This window comes from Hevea brasiliensis, chromosome 5, assembly GCF_030052815.1.
Source record: "Hevea brasiliensis isolate MT/VB/25A 57/8 chromosome 5, ASM3005281v1, whole genome shotgun sequence".
Classification (NCBI taxonomy): Eukaryota; Viridiplantae; Streptophyta; class Magnoliopsida; order Malpighiales; family Euphorbiaceae; genus Hevea; species Hevea brasiliensis.
The window spans coordinates 11,382,864-11,404,254 of NC_079497.1; the positions used below are offsets into that span (position 1 = coordinate 11,382,864).

General features: G+C 34.9%; 2 protein-coding genes across 3 annotated transcripts; one reads left to right on the forward strand and one right to left on the reverse strand.

Moving 5' to 3' along the window:
* Nucleotides 1-13,875: 13,875 nt before the first annotated feature.
* On the forward strand, nt 13,876-16,414 carry LOC110664471 (UPF0481 protein At3g47200). The gene is made up of 2 exons (XM_021824178.2): nt 13,876-15,119; nt 15,205-16,414. Exons 1-2 carry the CDS (start codon nt 14,544-14,546, stop codon nt 16,033-16,035), a joined length of 1,407 nt encoding a protein of 468 aa, XP_021679870.2. The 5' UTR covers nt 13,876-14,543; the 3' UTR covers nt 16,036-16,414.
* A 69-nt stretch (nt 16,415-16,483) lies between these two features.
* Nucleotides 16,484-20,819, reverse strand: LOC110664472 (uncharacterized). Of its 2 annotated transcripts, XM_021824184.2 has the most exons (12): nt 20,171-20,810; nt 19,433-19,570; nt 19,035-19,193; nt 18,686-18,792; nt 18,212-18,329; nt 18,002-18,118; nt 17,793-17,884; nt 17,574-17,640; nt 17,408-17,486; nt 17,236-17,327; nt 16,894-17,037; nt 16,484-16,794 (listed from the first exon to the last, which is right to left on the reverse strand). In XM_021824184.2, the coding sequence occupies exons 1-12, from the start codon at nt 20,426-20,428 to the stop codon at nt 16,768-16,770; spliced, it is 1,398 nt and encodes a 465-aa protein (XP_021679876.2). In that variant the 5' UTR covers nt 20,429-20,810; the 3' UTR covers nt 16,484-16,767. The 2 variants fall into 2 exon arrangements, with proteins under 2 accessions (XP_021679876.2, XP_021679874.2); XM_021824182.2 differs by having other exon boundaries at nt 17,408-17,640; nt 20,171-20,819.
* Between the last annotated feature and the right edge of the window lie 572 nt (nt 20,820-21,391).

Genomic DNA, 21,391 nt, shown 5'->3' on the forward strand with positions numbered 1-21,391 from the left:
TTTTTCTTTAAATTCCAAACTATATAGTTTTGAATCAAAATTATATAGTTTTAAAATTACACTCTAAATTTTATTTAATTATAATTAAAATTATTATTTTATTTTGTAATGTTATTCTAATAAAATATATTACTTTTTACATGATTAATTAATTCATATTGTTAATAAATTAATTTATTAATTTTTATATAAATATGTTATAATTTGAGTTGTTTTACTATTTTCATATTTAATTTATTTAAATAAGTTTAAAAATATTAAATATATTAGATTATTTAATTTATCAAATTATATTTGGTGTTTTATTATGCCTTTTATTGATAATCTATTTAAGATATGAATAATTTAATTTATATAGAATAAGTATACAATATTAAGTAGGAGTGTAATTATGAAAGCACAAATCTAAATTTAAAATTATAATAAAAAGAGATAGCCTGAATTTAAACTTTAACCTTTTTGACCCCGTGTAGTTCAAAATGAGCATTGATTTTGATGATAACAAAACTCAAAGAGAATCTATCTAACCCAACTTTCAAGTGATGTGTAGATTCCTTATCTTATCCATAAAGTATCTTTGAAGTTGCATCTAAGGAGAAAGGATACTCAAAGGCATTTCAAGACAAATCCAAAATGAGAAAAGAATAAGACTATGAAAGCCAAGACTCAAAGAAAAGGTATGAAAGGAATAATATTAGAGATTGAGTCTTAGGTCTTTTGTAAAAAGAATGGATGAGAATTTAGTCATATGGAGCTCAAAAATGAAATTTTATTTTCTGATTACTTTTTCTCATCATGACCTTGGACACTACTATTGAAACATTTTTTTTAAGGTCTAAATCATTTTACATTGCAAGTTGAGACATGCAGCTGTTGACTTAGTTTGCTAACTGGTTTACCAAAATTTTTAGTTTGCTAATGTGTTTGCTAAAAACGTTAGTTTACTAACCAGTTTACTTACTGCTACCAAAACTTCATTAGTTTGCTAATTGATCAGAGCTGCTCAACTTCGCACAAAAGGACAAAATAACGGTCATTTTGTCTTGGGCAGTGTGTATAACGTTCCAAAAGGGTTTCAAACGGTCTAAAATGATTTGGAACTATAAATACACATTCTTTACTTCATTTACACTTGATGAAAGCTTACATTTGAACTCCAACTTTGATTTTTCATTTATTGCTTTCATTCAAGAGCTTTAAAGATTTTGAGCTACCATTGGCAAATCAACTCATCTCTTCTTTATAGTTTGATTTGTATTGAGTAAGAGTGAGTGTTACAATATTGAATTGCATTTAAGAGAGGTTGTACAAGCACCTATTGAAGCTTGAGAGAGTAAGTGCTTGTGATAGCACTTGTGAAGGTTTCAAACTACCTTGGTAAAAGCTTGATGTTGAAAAGTTGTAAAGGGCTTTTGGTCTCTTGCCTTCAAAAGAGCAAATAGTGGAGAGAAGACTCAAAGATGGTTCTTTGAGAGAGTGGACGTAGGCTAGTTAAGCCGAACCACTATAAAAATCATTGTGTTTGATCTCTCTAACCTTGACTTCCTTACTCTTGTGCAGTTTAAATTTTTCTTGTTATACATGATATTGAATGTTGGTTGAATAAATTGAATTGATAAATTTGTGGACTTATTGAGTGAGTTGAGAAATTAGTTATATATATTGTATGATGCATGCTTTGTTAGATATTGCCATATACATTGATTGAGGCTTGAATTGCAATTAGGAACACATAGTTGAAGCATATATTACTTTCATTTTATATAGAGAAGCACCTAGTTGAACAAAGCCACAATTTTTTATTAGGTTACAAGCAAGGGCCGAAAAATTGTTAAAGTCCAATTCACCCCCCTCTTGGACTATTTTGGGACAACAAATTGGTATCAGAGCTTGTCTCTCTTGCTTAGGGTCTTACAACCTTAGAGTGATCCATAATGGCTAGTTCATCTAGTAATACTGCCGGTATACTCGCACCTTTAGCTGAAGGCTACTCAATCACTAGACCACCGCTCTTCAATGGCACTAATTATTCATTTTGGAAAGTAAGAATGAGAAATTTTATACAATCTATAGATATTGATGCATGGAGAATTATTAAAAATGGTCCACATTTTCCTCAAAAGAATGGTCCAGGAACTACAAAAGTTCCAAAACATGAAGATGAATATGATGACAATGATTGGAAGAAAATTTCTATAAATGCTAAAGCTATTAATATTTTGCATTGCTCACTTGACCTTAATGAATACAATCGTGTTTCAGGATGTCACACCCCGGCTTAGTGGGCCCCAGCTCAAGCCCCTCTATGGATGGCCATCTTGCCCGATGCAACTCAAATGTCGCTTTGGTGGAGTTCAATGATTCGAACCCATATCACCTCACGGATTTGCTTCGCCTCTTACCTGCAGCTCAATTGGTAAGAGGCGAAGCAAATCCGTGAGGTGATATGGGTTCGAATCCTAGCTCGATTGAACTCCACCAAAGCGATTTGAGTTGCATCGCGATGGCCACCCAGGGGCTTGAGGCCCACTGCCGGTGTGCAAAAGCGCCTTTTATTGTCACATCCCGACTCAAGCCCCTCTGGGTGGCCATCTTGCACTTCCAATTGGTAAGAGGCGAAGCAAATCCATGAGGTGATATGGGTTCGAATCCTAGCTCTGCAGGGCGAAGGGATTGAACTCCACCAAAGCGGACAGTACCTATTTGAGTTGCATCACCGGCCTCTAGAGGGGTACGCTGGCAAGATGGCCACCCATAGAGGGGCTTGAGCTGGGGCCCACTAAGCCGGGGTGTGACACAGGATGTCAATCTGCTAAGGAAATTTGGGATAAGCTTGAAGTCACTTATGAAGGAACTGATGTCGTCAAAGAGTCCAAAGCAAACCTTCTTATTCGAGATTATGAGCTGTTTGAAATGAGGCCAGGAGAATCAATTGCGGATATGAGTACAACGTTTACCGATCTTGTAAATCTTCTCAAAGCACTTGGTAAAAAATTTGAGGAAACCGAACTTGTGAAGAAAATTCTTAGATCACTTCCAAAATCTTGGGAAGCAAAGACAACAGTTATACAAGATACCAAAGATTTTAAAACATTCACTTATGATGAACTCATTGGTTCTCTCATTGCACATGAGATGGTATATAAGAAAGATGAAGTTGAAAATGAGCAAAAGAAGAAGAAAAGCATTTGCTCTCTAGTCAAACATAGATGAAGATAAGAAGAAAGGAGTTGCATTCAAAGCTGACTCTAGTGACAACTCAAGTGCTTCAAGTGATGATGATGATGAAATGGCTATGCTTGCAAGAAAATTCAAAAGAGCTTTCAAGAAGGGAGGAAGCAAATACAAGAAATTCTTGAAAAAGTATACTCCCAAGGATAAACATTTTAAGGAATCAAAAGAAGAAATTGTATGTTATGGGTGCCACAAACCTAGACATATCAAGCCCAAATGTCCATTACTCAGAAAGAAGAAAGGAAAAGAAGATAGAAGCAAGAAAGCTATGAAAGTAGTTTGGAGTAACAGTGAAGAATCATCAAATGATGAATCAAGTGATAAGGAAACTGCTCTTCTTTGTATGATGGCACTTGAAGAGAAAGTTGAGAGCTCACAAAAGGAAGAGGAAAGTGACAATGAGGTAAATTCTTATGAATCTCCTAATGTAGAAGAACTTGAACTTGCTTTTGCTAGAGTATATGATGAGTATAGAAATTACAAGAGAAAATGCACTAAAATGAATTTAGAAATTGAATCATTGAGATCACAAAATATTGTCATGTCCAATGTGTGTAAAGAAAATGAATTTTACAAAGAACAAATTGCCTTGTTTAAAGAACTAGATTTAGAGTTGAAAATCTCAAAAGATACTTGTGAAATGCTTATTGAGAAAAATAAAGTTCTTGAAGCTAAAGTAGAGTCTTTGACAAATGATTTGGCTAAATTTACAAAAGGAAAAGAAACTCTAGATGTACTTCTTAGAAACCAAAGAATTTCAAATGAAAAATATGGAATTGGTTTTGATGGTTTCATGAACTATGACAAGTACATGAATTATTTCATTAAATCATCTACATCCTCTTTGCCTAATGTTACATGTTATTATTGCAATAAAAGAGGTCATATGATTAGTTCTTGTGCACTTAGGAAAGGTCATCTTAAGGTAAAAAAGGTATGAGTACCAAAGGGAACCTTACCTAAGGTCATTAACCCCCAAGGACCCAAAGTTGCTTGGGTACCTAAAGCTCAGTGATTAAATTTCAGGTTTGTTTCAAAGGGATGAAGGAAAGTGAAAAATGGTATATAGATAGTGGTTGTTCAAAGCACATGACCGGTGAAAAGGACAAGTTTTCAGAAATTACAATGAAAGATGGAGGATATATAAAATTTGGAGATAAAGGGAAAGGAAAAATAATTGGAAATGGTACAATTGGAACCAAACCTTGTATTGAAGATGTATCTCTTATTGAAGGTTTGAAATACAACTTGCTAAGTGTAAGCCAACTGTGTGATAAAGGTTTTGAGGTAAAGTTCACTTCTTCTCTATGTACAATCAATAACTTAGATAATGACAAATTGTTCATTGCAAATAGATCAAATAATGTTTACTTGCTTGACATGAATAATTTTGAAACTAATCATGATACATGTCTAGTATCTCTTGATAACTCTAGTTATTTGTGGCATAGAAGACTGGGTCATGCAAGCATGCATACACTCTCAAAATTGTCTAAGAAAGAACTTGTTAATGGTCTTCCTAAGATTAATTATGAAAATGAATTTCAATGTAGAGCATGTGCACTAGGAAAGCATACTAGAGCATCTTTTAAATCTAAAAATATCGTGTCAACCACTAGGCCATTAGAATTGCTTCATCTTGATTTGTTTGGACCTGTAACTCCTACTAGTCTTGGTGGAAAGTCATATGCTTTAGTTATTGTTGATGACTATTCAAGATATACATGGACATTTTTCCTTGCTCACAAAGATGAAACTTTCGAAAAATTCACCTTTTTTAGTAAAATGGTTCAAAATGAAAAAGGCTTTTGCATCTCATCTATAAGAAGTGACCATGGAACTGAATTTGAAAATCATTTATTTGAGAAATATTGTGATAAACATGGAATCAATCATAATTTTTCAGCTCCTAGAACACCACAACAAAATGGAGTTGTAGAAAGGAAAAATAGGACTTTGCAAGAAATGACTAGAACTATGTTGAGTGAAAATAATTTGCCAAAGTACTTTTGGGCTGAAGCTGTTAATACATCTTGCTATGTGTTGAATAGAGTTTTGATTAGACCAATTTTGAAAAAGACCCCCTATGAGCTCTGGAAAGGAAGAAAACCAAATATCTCATATTTCAAAGCATTTGGTTGTAAGTGCTATATTTTAAATAACAAGAAAGATAACTTAAAGAAATTTGATGCTAAATCAGATGAATGAATCTTTCTTGGGTATTCAACAAAGAGTAACGCCTATAGAGTGTTCAATAGAAGAACTTTGGTTATTGATGAAACTATTCATGTTTTGTTTGATGAGACTAACCCTTCTATCAGAAGGAAAAATGTTTGTGATGATAATAATGAGCAGATTTTTGGAAAAGAAAATATAATATCAAGTCAAGAAATGGAACAAATTGATGAAAAAGATGAAAAAACTCAAGGAGAAACCACAATAGATGTCCATGATGCCAATGAAGATCAAATCAATGAAGAAATGCCAAATTTGGAAGAATTACAAGTAAATGAGCCTCAACATGAAGATTTACCTAAAGAATGGAGATTCCATAGAAATCATCCTCAAGAAAACATTATTGATGATCCATCTCAAAGGATGATGACTAGAGCACAATTGAGAAGATATTTTGGTAATGTTGCTTTTGTTTCACAAATTGAACCTAAATGTTTTGAAGATGCTCAAAATGATGAAAGTTGGATTCTTGCCCTGCAAGAAGAACTAAATCAATTTGAGAGAAATAAAGTTTGGAATTTAGTGCCTAAACCAAAAGATCATTCAATTATTGGTACTAAATGGGTTTTTAGAAACAAAATGGATGAAAAAGGCAATGTTGTTAGGAACAAAGCTAGACTAGTGGCTCAAGGCTACAACCAAGAGGAAGGGATTGATTTTGATGAAACCTTTGCTCCGGTTGCTAGAATTGAAGCTATTAGAATGTTATGTGCCTTTGCATGTTACAAGGACTTTATGCTTTATCAAATGGATGTCAAGAGTGTATTTTTAAATGGTTATATTGATGAGGAAGTGTATGTTGCACAACCTCTAGGCTTTGAAAATCATGAGCATCCAAATCATGTTTATAAACTTACTAAAGCTTTGTATGGTTTAAAACAAGCTCCTAGAGTATGGTATGAAAGGCTTAGTAAATTCCTTTTACAAAATGATTTTCAAAGAGGCAAAGTGGATACAACACTTTTTGTTAAGAAGCATCATAATGATATGCTCATTGTGCAAATTTATGTTAATGATATAATTTTTGGTGCTACTAACGAATCTCTTTGTAAGAAATTTTCTAAGATTATGCAGAATGAATTTGAAATGAGCATGATGGGTGAGCTCACATTTTTTCTTGGACTTCAAATTAAGCAAATGAAAGATGGCATCTTCATAAATCAATCCAAGTATATCAAGGATATGCTAAAGAAATTTAAGATGGAAGATTTGAAGAGCATGGGCACTCCTATGAGTTCAACAATTAAAATGGACAATGATGAAAAAGGTAAAGAAGTGGATACAAAGCTTTATAGAGGTATGATTGGCTCTCTTCTGTACCTTACTGCATCTAGACCAGACATACACTTTAGTGTTTGCTTGTGTGCAAGATTTCAATCGTGTCCAAAAGAATCCCATCTAAGTGTTGTTAAAAGGATCTTTAGATATCTCATTGGCACATACTCATTTGGTTTATGGTATCCAAAATGTGAATCATTTAATCTTGTTGGTTATAGTGATTCCGATTTTGCTGAAAGTAGATTGGATAGAAAAAGTACCTCAGGTACTTGTCAATTTCTTGGTCTTGCACTAGTTTCTTAGCACAGTAAGAAACAAACTTCAGTAGCTTTATCTACAGCTGAGGCAGAATATATAGCTGCTGGTAGTTGTGTTGCTCAAAATTTTATGGATGAAACAACAATTGGAAGATTTCGGTTTAAAATATAATCTTGTTCCAATTAGGTGTGACAACACAAGTGCCATAAACTTGATCAAAAATCCAGTCCAACATTCAAGAACTAAACATATTGAGATCAGACATCATTTTATTAGAGATCATGTTCAAAATGGAAATATCAAAATAGAGTTTGTTGCCTCTGAAAATCAACTTGCTGACCTTTTTACAAAACCACTTAATGAAGAAACCTTTTGTAGAATTAGAAGGGAAATTGGTATGTGTGAACCACTGGCTTGAAATTAAAGTCATAATAATTTCATGTTTTTACATTTTATTCAATGTGTGTGTGATCTGCTATGATATAAGTTTGCTAAGAAATCTCTAAAGAACATTAGCTAACTTGTTTGTGTACTCGAGAAATTAGTTTACTAAGTTGTATGCTAATATTGCTTGACTAAAATTAGTTTGCTATATCGTGTACTGTTCAAATTTCAAACCAAAAGGTGATTGTGCTTGAAACTCTCTGCGTGTCCAGCAATGCATTTATCTTTTGACATTTGATATCACATTCTCAGTGCTGTGTCAGACATGTAGAAATATATATTTGTGCATATAAAGATAGATAGACTTGTTTGAAATAAAAAAAAAAAAAAGAAAGAAAACAGGTTCAGATAAAGTACAGTGGAATAGAAAAGCGCGGGACTCAAGAGAACTTAAATCCTCTGCCACACGAAACCGTCACCCTCCCTCTCCTCTGCATTGGTTCACGACAATACACCTCCAAAACAAATCCATTTTCTTTGCGGCAAATTTTATCCAAACCCATTAGACCTCTCGTCTCTCATTCCTTCTCTACTCCTTACACATCGAAAAACCAGTGTTCAAATTCACTATTCTTTTTTTGTTAATGGCTCGTGCTAAACGGAAGTCTCCTGTTGTTGCGGTTGCTTCATCTTCCTCATCAGCCTCCGACGACATCCCTGTCGCCACATTACGAAAGAAATTGAGGGGAAAGAAGAAATTACCTGAATCGAAATCAACCAGTGCCTCTTCCGACCCATCCAAGGATGTCGAACCCACTGTATTGGCACCAGATAAGAAAAAGAAGCGACAGAAGTCAGGGATTGATACCCAACGAAAAATGCGCACTGTAAAACCTTCAGGCTCAGTGGATAAAGCACTGTTAGATTGCAAATTTATCAAATGGGAGTACTTTAATCACGTAAACTTTCAATTCAAAGAGCTTTTTGAGTTTCAAGGATGGTTGGATGTGTGTGAATGTGCAAATGAGTATTACCCTAGGCTTGTTCAAGAGTTTTATAGGACTTTGAGAATAGTTGATGATGAGGACAAATTTGAGGTGATTTTAAATGATAGTGTATATGGTGTCTCTGTTGAATTGATATCTACGGCTTTACACTTGCCTAATGATGGAAACAAAATTTCCACACATAAGGATGTTGTTAGGGTGGCAGGCTTTAATTTGGTTGAGTTTGAAAACGATTCCCTGCTAACATTGCCACAAATGAAAAGTCCACTAGCACAAAAGCTTTTCAACATATCAAAATCATTCATAGTATGGTGAACTACATTTTTTGTCCTAAATCTGGTAGCTATGGTTATTTGAGTCACTTGGACATGTGTATTATGTGGCACATTGTTAATAAAGTAAGGATGAATTTGGCTTATTTGATTTTTAAGAACATGTGCAAAGCTTATGGGATTGGAAAACTACCTTATGCACATAGAGCTAAATATAAATGTCTCTAAGGAACATTCTAGGACTGATTTGATTGTTCTTAGAGAAATTCACTCTGACACTGATGGAAGAAAGAAAAAGTTTGAAAAAGGTGATTCTTCCTCAGCTAAGGTTGGTTCTGATTCTACAAGTGAATTTTTGAGTGAGATTCAAGGGCTAAAAGCTGCTGTTAATGATCAATTCAGTTCAACCCATCAGTCCATTGAACTTTTGTGAAAATTTGTGGATGTGGTTGACTACAAAGTGAGTCACCTGCTTACTCAAAATGAGGAATTAAAGAGGCTAATTGTGGATCTTCAGCAGGCCAAGGAAACTGGTTTCCCAACTAAAGTTGAGGCTGCTACTCAAGTCTCTGCTGATAAGGGTGAAAGTAATAAGGTTGGTGAGTCTCCAGCTGCAGTGGCACATGAAAGTGACCAAGTAGCTGAACCTGAGCTTGAACCTGCAGTAGAAGCCCCTGTTGACCATGCTAATGAACAGGTCATTGAACCTGAAATTGGTCCTGCAACTGGTGTACCCACTGAGCATGATAGTGAAAAGTTTGTAGAACCTGAAGGTGAGCTACCTGTTGAACCTCCAAGTGCACCACTGCTGGAACCTGCAACTGCCCCTATGCAGCAGCAGGAAGCCTCTCTAAAGGATCACCAAGCGAATGCTCCATCTCAACTATCTGCAGCTGCTGTCCCTGCAGCCAAGAAAGGTAGGAAAAGGTCTAAGTCGACTGTGTCAAATCCCTACCAATCCCTAGCTGCTGCTCTTCAACCACCATCTGATAAAGATGAGCCACAGAAGGATGATCAAGTGGCTGACCAAGGATTTCAGCCACCTGTTGTTAAAATCACCAGGAAGAAGTTGGTGCCTTCCAAATCCACTCGAAGGAGCAAAAGACTTAAATGATTCCCATCTAATCTGGATTTTTAGTTTCCTATCTGCATTTTTAGTTTACTAGTCTGTTTGCTACTATTGGTTTTTAGTTTGCTACTGCTCACCTTACTGCGTTTAAATTTGAGCTAACATGATTCTTTTTGGGTTCTTTTCTCCTGTTTCCTTTTTGATTGATGACAAAAAGGGGGAGAATAGAATGTGTTGATACAAATAGGATGGATATGATGGATATGAACATGTGAATATATGTGTGAATATGTGTTTATAAAATGGATATGAATGTGTTGATACTTGTGTTGATGGATATGTGTTTATACTTGTGTTTATACTTGTGACAAATGGAAATGCTTTTTGAGAATATTGTGAACATGCTTTATAGCATAAACTCAGGGGGAGCTTGTGTACAGAAAATAGATTTCTTGGAAATTATATGCATATATTTAGGGGGAGCATTTTCGGCATACTATACTGCTTGGATTTACATACTCACATAAACTTTCACACACTTTTATTTTTGATTGATGATTCAGTTGAGTTTTGTCATCATCAAAAAGGGGGAGATTGTTGACCCCGTGTAGCTCAAAATGAGCATTGATTTTGATGATAACAAAACTCAAAGAGAATCTATCTAACCCAACTTTCAAGTGATGTGTAGATTCCTTGTCTTATCCATAAAGTATCTTTGAAGTTGCATCTAAGGAGAAAGGATACTCAAAGGCATTTCAAGACAAATCCAAAATGAGAAAAGAACAAGACTATGAAAGCCAAGACTCAAAGAAAAGGTATGAAAGACATAATATTAGAGATTGAGTCTTAGGTCTTTTGTAAAAAGAATGGATGGGAATTTAGTCATATGGAGCTCAAAAATGAAATTTTATTTTCTGATTACTTTTTCTCATCATGACCTTGGACACTACTATTGAAACATTTTTTTTTAAGGTCTAAATCATTTTACATTGCAAGTTGAGACATGCAGCTGTTGACTTAGTTTGCTAATTGGTTTACCAAAATTTTTAGTTTGCTAATGTGTTTGCTAAAAACGTTAGTTTACTAACCAGTTTACTGACTGCTGCCAAAAACTTCATTAGTTTGCTAATTGATCAGAGCTGCTCAACTTCGCACAAAAGGACAAAATAACGGCCATTTTGTCTTGGGCAGTGTGTATAAGTTCCAAAAGGGTTTCAAACGGTCTAAAATGATTTGGGACTATAAATACACATTCTTTACTTCATTTACACTTGATGAAAGCTTACATTTGAACTCCAACTTTGATTTTTCATTTATTGCTTTCATTCAAGAGCTTTAAAGATTTTGAGATACCATTGGCAAATCAACTCATCTCTTCTTTATAGTTTGATTTGCATTGAGTAAGAGTGAGTGTTACAATATTGAATTGCATTTAAGAGAGGTTGTACAAGCACCTATTGAAGCTTGAGAGAGTAAGTGCTTGTGATAGCACTTGTGAAGGTTTCAAGCTACCTTTGTAAAAGCTTGGTGTTGAAAAGTTGTAAAGGGCTTTTGGTCTCTTGCCTTCAAAAGAGCAAATAGTGGAGAGAAGACTTAAAGAGGGTTCTTTGAGAGAGTGGATGTAGGCTAGTTAAGCCGAACCACTATAAAAATCATTGTGTTTGATCTCTCTAACCTTGACCTCCTTACTCTTGTGCAATTTAAATTTTTCTTGTTATACATGATATTGAATGTTGGTTGAATAAATTGAATTGATAAATTTGTGGACTTATTGAGTGAGTTGAGAAATTAGTTATATATATTGTATGATGCATGCTTTGTTAGATATTGCCATATACATTGATTGAGGCTTGAATTGCAATTAGGAACACATAGTTGAAGCACATATTACTTTCATTTTATATAGAGAAGCACCTAGTTGAATAAAGCCACAATTTTTCATTAGGCTACAAGCAAGGGCCGAAAAATTATTAAAATCTAATTCACCCCCCTCTTAGATTATTTTGGGACAACAAACCTTTTAAAGATTTATTGTTGAAAGATAAAGAAAATAAATTATAAATACAAAGGCTAGGAGAGGAATAGTACATAATAATAATATATGGATAAATTAATTAGTGTTAATTAAAAAAGGTGAAAGATTAAAGAGAGAGAGAGAATATAATAATAATAATAGTTAAATTAGTATTAAATTTAAATATTAATCTTTTAGAAGTTTAAAATATAGAGAGAAAGAGAAAAAGAAAAAGAAAGGGAGAAATAGATAAATTTATGTTTTACGTCATACAACCACCGTCAACACTACGTGATTTATTTATTACTTTAATATGGATAAAATAGTTTAAATGAATTTTTATATATTTATTATATAATATTTTAAATTTATTTATCATATAAAAATTAACTTTATTTTTTATAAAAATTATATTTAAATTACAAATAATTATAATTTTATAAATGCACTTTTTGTTTTAATTATATCATAAATTTATATAACAATATAACATTTAATAATATATTATTTTATTATATTGAGAACATATATTTAATGTTCTAATTTTATTTTCATATATAAAATAACTTTATTTAAAAAAATAAATAAATTAAAAATAACTATATTTTATATATTAATTATATTATAATTTTAAATAAAATATTTATATATATTATTTTAAAACAATCATAAATAAAATAAATATATTTATAACATTATAAATTATAATTACTAATATAAAAAATTTTTAAATGAATCTGTTCACACATTTATGAAAGATCTTATTCACAAGTTAGTTTGGAACTTATTTAATGAGTTAGATCGCAAGTTTATAAACTAATTTAAAATTCAAACTCGAGCTTGGATCGTTCAAAAAAACGAGCTAAATCAAATTTTTATCAAGTGGAGCCTTAAGTTAGTCATGGGCAGCTTCGTTGATTTATCCTCTGCATGCAGAGGCTTTCCTTGATGAGTGGCGCTGCGGTTTCCTCTGCGTTGCAACGTGTGGTTATCCTCTACCGGGTCACGTGCCTGGTTGCCTAGGGTTTGATTGTTTAGGCTTGCATCTATCTTTTATTGGGCTTGAAAGTTGGGTTTTTTAGCTAGAGTTCCATGTATTTCTTATAGGCCTCGACCTTCATTCTGTCAATTTAATTGGTTTATGAATTTTTAATATTAGGCAGAAAATGGAATTGGGCTTCAATTTTGTGTAAAAATATATATATTAAATATAATAATAAATTAACTATAAAGTATTTTCAACAAATTCAGTTATCTCTACTTTTTAAGATGAAAAACTTGATTGCCACAATTTAGCATACTTGTGATGGTGACTGTAACAAGCTTTCACCTCCCCAACGATGATCATGGCCTCTTTTCTAAGATGGTGATAATCTCCCAGCGATCCAACAAGTTATGGCTATCCAAGTGCTTTAAAAATGTCTTGCATAATCCAACAATTTGAATCATCTAGTGCCCTGCCCTGAGTTGTTATCACCAAAATGCCTATGTTTTCATAGGAAGTAGTTAGCTTTGATAAAATAATTTCACATGTTCTGGTTTTCAATGCAACTTTTTACTAGTGGTTAACCTTCTTGGGAACAACTTGCAACATGAAAATGCAAAATCCAGGCGATTTCTGAAATCTGAGCAACAGGTTCAGCAACTTGGGACTTTTCCTGTTGCAGAATCAGGCAATCAGCCTTTTGGTATTGGCAAGTGCACCGACAATCATAAACGCATTCAACTGGTCTCAAATAATAGCCAACTCCTACTAGTTTAAGATTAAGGATTAATTGTTGTTGTAATCATAAATGCAAACCTCAAAATCTATAAACAGGCGATTTTGGAGTGAAGACTAAGAAGGATTTGTTTGAACAACTAATAAGCACTGCAGCAAAGAGACTGAAAGCATTGGAATATTGAAAAACAGAAAAAGTTGCAGAGAAACAGAGAAATAATCGGTGTGGCCATCTCTTCTAACAAATTGCACCAACACTTTCTTCAATCTTCTTTCTTCACGGGCATTGTAGATCGCTGAAATTATTGGGAAATTTAATTGGAATTGGTATCAACAGGTTCTGAATCAGAGGAAATTGTATGAATCATCCTGTGTGTCGTGAACGACAGCAGTGCTAATTGCATATTCTCTTTTATTCAAAATACGAGGGAAAAAAAAATGAGGCAAGACGCATTTTAGAATTCTGTGCTGTTGGGTTCTTTCCTTCGCACATAATATTGTATTATTTTTCTTTTTTTTTTTTCAAAAAAAAAAAACTTGCGTCGAAAGACTTGCTCCTTCTTGAACGTGGGAAAGCATCGGTGACAGCCAATGAACTGTTTATGACTGCTGCTTTCAGCTTGTGCAAGAAAGGAATGGCACTGTTATCTTTGGTTTGGTTCCTTTGTAGATCGGTGACCGCCAATTAAGTGTTTGTGACTGCAGCTTTCACCTTGCACAAGAAAGGAATGGCACTATTATCTTCGGTTTGTTTCTTTGGTGGAAGAGGTGTAAATTAGGCAGTTGCCCCAATATCCTTGTTTCGCATGGGAACCCTTTTATTCTTTAGCTTTCAAAATGCCATTTGATGCCAGCTTTTTGTCTTCTCAAGCCAATTTTATGACATTTGCAATAATTCCAAGCAACTGATTTTCTTGCCTCTGAAGCAATGAAAATAAAATATAATTTAACTTAGATGTTTGAGAGATCATTGTTTCAGATTTTTAAGGAGGCAATTGAGTGAAACTAAATCAAGGCAGTCTGGTGTTTGTTTCGTCATCTGTGTTAAAACTCTTTTGTGCGGTTAGGAGCAATGGCGAGAGCAAACTGGGTTATTGAGGTCAATGAAAAGCTTGAGAACGTGATGAATATTGATAATTCCATGGAGGAAGAGCGCTGGAAGAAACGTGCAATCTACAAATTACCTGCATGCGTCACAGACCTGAACAAGAAAGCCTACAGGCCTCAGGCAGTATCTTTCGGTCCTTATCATCACGGGGAAGATCATCTGAAGACAATGGAGGAGCACAAGCATCGAGCCCTCCTTCATTTTCTAAAAAGAGCAAATAAGCCTTTACAAGTTTTTATTGAATCTTTAACTGATGTGGTGCAGATTTTAAAAGACTACTACTATCCGCTTGATATGTCTTGGCAAGAAGATACAGCTAGATTTCTGCAAATGATGATTCTTGATGGCTGTTTCCTGTTGGAGATCTTACGCATAGGTACTCATACATTGGATGACTATGCTCCCAATGATCCAATTTTTAGCAGTCATGGGAAATTATATATCATGCCATATATCATGCGTGACATGCTGATGCTTGAAAATCAGTTGCCATTGTTGGTTCTTGACAAGCTGATAGCCGTTGAAAGCGGTAAAGAAAAGGTGTGCCCTTGAATCACAAAAGGCAAACTATTGATTTCTCATTTCATTCTTCACCATAAAAGTTAATCTCACCATTTCCTTGCAGGATGAAGAGTTTGTCAACAATTACATCGTCAAGTTCTGCTTTCCTAATGATCCTGTCTCAAGCCTAGGTAAGTGCTTGCATCCACTGGATGTGTACAGGAAGAGCTTGCTTCAAAAAAATGTTGGTAAGGAAAAGCGTCGCAGCAGATCACGAAGTAGACGCCATAAAGAAGGTAGTAACATTATCCGGTCAGCAACAGAGCTCAATGAAGCTGGAATCCGGTTCAAGAAAAGTAAAACTAGAAGCTTAAAAGACATCTCATTCAAAGGTGGAGTCCTAAGGCTTCCAGTAATTGTGGTGGATGATGCAACTGAGTCAATCTTTTTGAATTTGATAGCCTTTGAGCGCTTCCACGTTGGTGCAGGCAATGAGGTGACATCCTACGTCTTTTTTATGGACAACATCATTGACAGTGAGAGGGATGTTGCCGTCCTGCACTCCAGAGGGATCATCCAGAACGCTATTGGAAGTGACAAAGCTGTCGCTAAACTCTTCAATTCTCTCTCTAAGGATATTACTCTCGACCCAAATAGCAGCCTAGATTATGTGCATAAGAAGGTCAATGCCTACTGCAAGAAGGCTTGGAACGAGTGGCGTGCCAACCTCATTCACACCTATTTCAGAAATCCCTGGGCCATGCTGTCTCTTATTGCTGCAATCTTCCTTTTCGCCCTCACTATTGTTCAAACTGTGTATACTATTTATCCCTACTACCATAATAATGAATCCCCATCACCCCCTCCTATTGTGGTTTCCCCTACACCCTCTCCTCCGGTGCCCTCTCCTCCTCCGCTTTCTTCAAAACCACCTTCACCTCACCCCCGCCATTGATTCCCATCATTCTGTTGGTGAATCCTATTGTTTTTCATGGCCAAGTATTGCTCTTTTGCTTGATTGAGTCTTTTTTTTTTCTTCAGTATTTTCTGTTATCAATAATATTTGCATTGAATATGCATTTATTTGCTGTTACAAAAAATATGATTTGTTGTTGCAAAAGAATGAGCCTGAAGATAAGTTTTGTTTTGATTTGCTAGCAATTGTTTCGATTTTATGAGATTTTTATGCAGTTTGTTATATTTTGAGCTATATAAACACCAAGTTTGATCAATCAAATTTCATAGACCATGTTAGTCTCATTATATGCCTCTATATCTTTCCTTTAAAAAAAAAAAACTAACAGTTTGTGACCTTTCCCTTCCTACTTGATTTACTCTTTTGATGTTAAAAATGGTTTCATGTTAAAATTATTTCTAGTTTGCACCAGAAAAAGGTTAGCCTCTTTGCCAATAATAATTAGTTTTTTGTTTTTAACTGGAATAATAAATTGCATACAAGGCCACTGGGGCAGACTATCTACTGTATCTTCAATACGGCAATAAGCAAATTCCTTGAATATGACAATGAATTAAGATCACTGGAGTTCCAGATTTCTGAAGCTCCTAAAGCAAGGATGTTCAACCCCAATATAGCATCAATGCTGAACAATAAGGTGAGGGTTTTCCAAAGAGACAAGGCAATAGAGTTGTTAGCTGTGAAAATGTAATCCACCAGTCTGCTATACATTCATCTTCCAATTCCAATTAACCTAAGCTGCCAGAGATGAAAAACAGAAAAGGTTATCAGAACTATACTTCATAATTGAAGCATCAGAGGAGCAGAGAAAATATAGCGACAGAACAGGAAGAGTACAATATTATTTTGTGGCTGCTTCCAATAAAATCCCTGCAAGACAACAGGCAAGATGTTGCAGGCTGCAATAATGTATATCATCAATGCATGCATCCCCATCCATTTCAACACCAAAGTCATGCGCCTATATTCACACACATCCACCTGTGTAAAGAAACACATACTGTTTATTACCTAATGAGCATGTCTTTCAAAACAAAATGCTTTCATTATAGAGAGAGATCAAACATGTTGCATCAAATCTAAATATCCGTATTAGTGTTATATAACAATTAGAAATTCGGCAACTTTTCATTATTATAATAATTAAAAAGTATGCTTCAATTTGAGATTGGATATAACCAGCATGTAGATTCCAGCAAATAGAATGCCAGCAGCACCGGCAGTGACACACATGTAACTGAATGTGTAAAGAGCTTTGTTGATATGCATTCCTACAAGAAAGAAGCAGATATGAAAATATAGCACAGTACTATCAAATTCACATCTACGAAAATGCTACTTAACCACTTACCTAAGAGGTCCAAGGCCAGGCCTAAGACAATAAGACAAGTAGATGGGAGCATCCAATGGAGGATCCTATCCCTGTGACTCTGCATGTGGTAGAGTAAACAAATTAGTTCCATAAAAGAAAAACTCTGAGGATAAGCAAACAATACGAAACACAAAAAATTTATTACCTTAAAATGGATAATAATGTGCCCGTAGTGCAAACCAACCAAGCAGGTAACTATGGCCATTACTGAACTACAAAGACAAAGTATAAGGATCACTAGGGAAACATGAAACTGAAACGCACAGGTTTATTGGGGTCTTCTCATATTGGGTTGACTTGCCTGAACATGTTTGTAAAATAACTATAACAACGGTGGACAGGAACAATGAAATTGTAAACAAACCTCAAGAGTCCTTCTGGATCAAAGGGGGCTTGACACCATGAAGGAGCATTCGGAGGTAGAGGGCCATAATCTGGGGAATTGATACTGCATGGCTGCAGAAAGGCAAATATTAGCAGTACTAACAATTGAAAGGATATAAAACCAAATTGTTGAGGGAATAATAGTAAGAACCAAAAGATACTGAAACCATCTCTCACTAGAGAGATTACCTTGGTTCGCGCATAGATTGGTTTTCTGTATAGATGTTGAATTCCCATTACCATACGATCAATCAGTCCAACAGCATTACAAGCGGGTCCTGTGTCTCCCCTTACTCCACATTTTACCTTTGAATGTAAATGTATCATATTGGCTATCAACAATTGTCCTATTCTGGAAATATATAAAAGAAAATAAAACAAAGGAAGGAAGAAACTCACTGAAAATGTCTTTGGGGCAGAGGAAGAACCTCCAACTGGAATCTGATACTCCCAGTCCGGAACATACAAGCCGTATGTCAAGGAAAGGTATATGCTAATAAGCACCGAAGCCACAACCCTGAGAGAGTTGATAGACACAATTTTAATCGAGCACATTTAATGAAATCACAGAAATTTTTAAGTTGACAATCACCTTATGACAGATTTAGGATATCAAACAATTTTACTATTATTATTGTTATTATTCAAAAGAAAGTTTCTTTGTTCTGAGAAAAGAGGAAAATAATAGTGGCTGCTCTTCTGAACAAGAAAGCTACATGAGTGATCTCATAAGATTTCCTCTGCATCTGATAATGATAAAAACCAGAAGTCTAGCTGCGGGAGACATTTATATGTTGCTGACTTGCTGTATAATAATTAAATTGCGTGGGAAAGCAAGTGATAGTGTAATAACATGCAGTAAAAGATACTTACCACTGCAATCGATATTTCCTCAATACACATAAATCCGTGCTAGCATGATGATCACCTTTGAGCCAAATCTCACACAGTGCTCCTACTAAATATGCTATTGCTATTCTCTGGGTGTAAAGAAAAGGAGCCATCTGTTATTCTACAGCTAATTATGATCATAGTATGTATAATTATAAGGAATCTGCCCTTTGGCCAGCATAATTATGAGGTTATTGTGGTGAAAGAATTTGAGTTAGTTAATTGAGAATGCATCCACTGAAGGTAAAACAATTAGCTGTCTGAACTTGTTGGTGTTTTTTAAGTCTGTATGGCCAGTAAAAAAAATAATTGGGAAAGCTGGAGAGCATACCTGCAAGATACCCATCCATCTCATTTGTTCAACATTTACTCCGTAAGTCAAATCATTTAGGCCATGCAAAAAGCCACCTTGAAGAAGAAGGCCTAACATTAGGAGCTTGAGAGCCCGAAGTATGGCTTTTTTCGATGCAACAGCTTTGCTGGACAGTTTCTGTGTGGAAGGAACCAATATTTAGTTAGGAATAAAACTATGAGTGCAAGTGTTGGTGCTAGCAATAGAAAAAGTCTCATTCAGGATAACATCCATGACTGCCAAAATATGAATATATAAAAATTAAGTCAGGGAAAGAAGAAGAAAGTAACAGGGTGCATTGACATCAGAATGTGTTGCAATGCGTCAATGCTTTTACGTTGAAGCAATAACTTTCCAAATTGCAAAGCAAGGATTACCTTGTATGTAAGTGCAAGCGAAACACCAACAATGAAGAGAAAAAATGGCATGACCAAATCGGCAAGTGTTAGACCATCCCATGGTGTATGGTTAATAGAAGGCAGAATTCCACCAGCATAGTCAACAAGTATCATTAGCTGAAAGCAAACAGAATGAGATAATATTTTTATAAATTGAATTGAGTGTCAGATAACAAAGGAGAATTAATACAAAATAATAGTGGCATTTGTGCTAGTGATAATAAATCTTGTTGGTGTCTCTTATTGTGTCCGAGTCCAATGTATTATTTGGGGGAAAAAAGTAGAGGAGCTATGAGAGATTAGAGAAGCTGCAGGGCCACTCATCAGGCTAACTCAGAAGGCAGAACAGGTTGAAGCTGCTTAACAGGGACAGCATTTTTTTTTAATCAGAAACACGGACAGCTTAAATAGCCTTGTTTTAGGAACAATAAAATTTGCTATTGGTAGTATAGAAGATAAGTAAAAACAGAAATTGGAAGGTCCTTGTATTTGTTGTTCCAATATGGCTAAAAGTCCTTGTATCGTTGAAAATAGAAATTACGCAGAGGTCAGGTCAAGACTGACAAATTGGTGGGGGTGGTGTCAATCTCAAAGAAGCGTCTAATTAACTTTTGGCAGAAAAGTAAAAATTTCTAGTACCTGGTAATGCTAAACTATCAAGAAATAACAAATAGACACCCAAAATCTTATAACACGCAAGAAGATGGCAAAAGTTACCGCAACAGTGAGTCCTCGAAAAACGTCGAGAGAAACAAGCCGCTGCTGCTGCTGGGAATTGTCAGAAAGGATTAAAGATTTCTTTTCTTCCATGGCTTTATTAGCCGCGTCACTAACCTTTGGAGAACGGAGAGCCAATTCAACATCTTCATCGTCCATGTTGGTGCTCATGGAATTATAATTTTCATATACTTTGATAGGCTGGTAAGTGGGCATTGTTATATGTTTGCAGGAGATATCACACTCGTAAGCGGGCATTGTTATATATGTTTGCAGGAGATATCATTCATATACAAGTACAGGTAGATGGAGAAAGAAGAACTTCCCAATGCTTCTATGAAAAGGAGTCCGGAGAGATACTTTCTTTCTCTCTTTTTGTTTTCCTTTTGAAATTAGGAAAGCAACTCTACAGAGTCCATAATCTTTCAAGTCTCCTGTACACCTTTGGTTTCCAATCCATTATATATATATATCGGAATTTGGCATCTATTTGTGGGAATATGTGACTTTACTGCTTACAGCAGGAAAGATGAAAATACATAAAGACTGATGAGATGAGATGAGATGAGATCAATGGCTCATTTGGCTGCCGTATTGCTTCCTACAATCCAAAAATTCACATAATAACTTCACAACTGGCGTTCCCTCAATCACTCCCTCCTCAGATTGAGTCTCCTTTATTTCCCTTTTCACCTGTTTGGTCCAGCATATTGCCTCTTTCTTTATTCTACGATTGACCTTCTTTCTTTTTATTTTTTGTAACGAGCATCACAATTTTTACCTTTAATAACTTTCTTTTTTTTCCTCAAAGAAAAGAAAATCAGGGTTATTTTTTTTTCTTTAAAAAAAAATAATAATGCTGTTGCTGTTAGTTGTCTACTTTAACAAGGACACCCGATTCTTGATCTTTATCCCACATGACAAGTTTCCCATTACTTAGAGGTTCAGAGTCAGCTAAGTGGGACAATGCCGTTCATCACTTGAACTATTGGCATGGTGGCCACAGATTTATTCCCTCATCGACAATCGTAACGCTGCCATTTGCTGCTAATTTTTTTTTTCCCCTTTTTTTAACTTTATTTCTTTTTCCATTGCTGCCAACGGTAGAGGTAATGGACTTTGGAATCTTCAGCGTAATTAAATAAAAGCAAAATTATTTCCTTCACATAAAAAAAAAATGAGAGATTTATATTCTTGGGATAAAAAAAATATATATATACA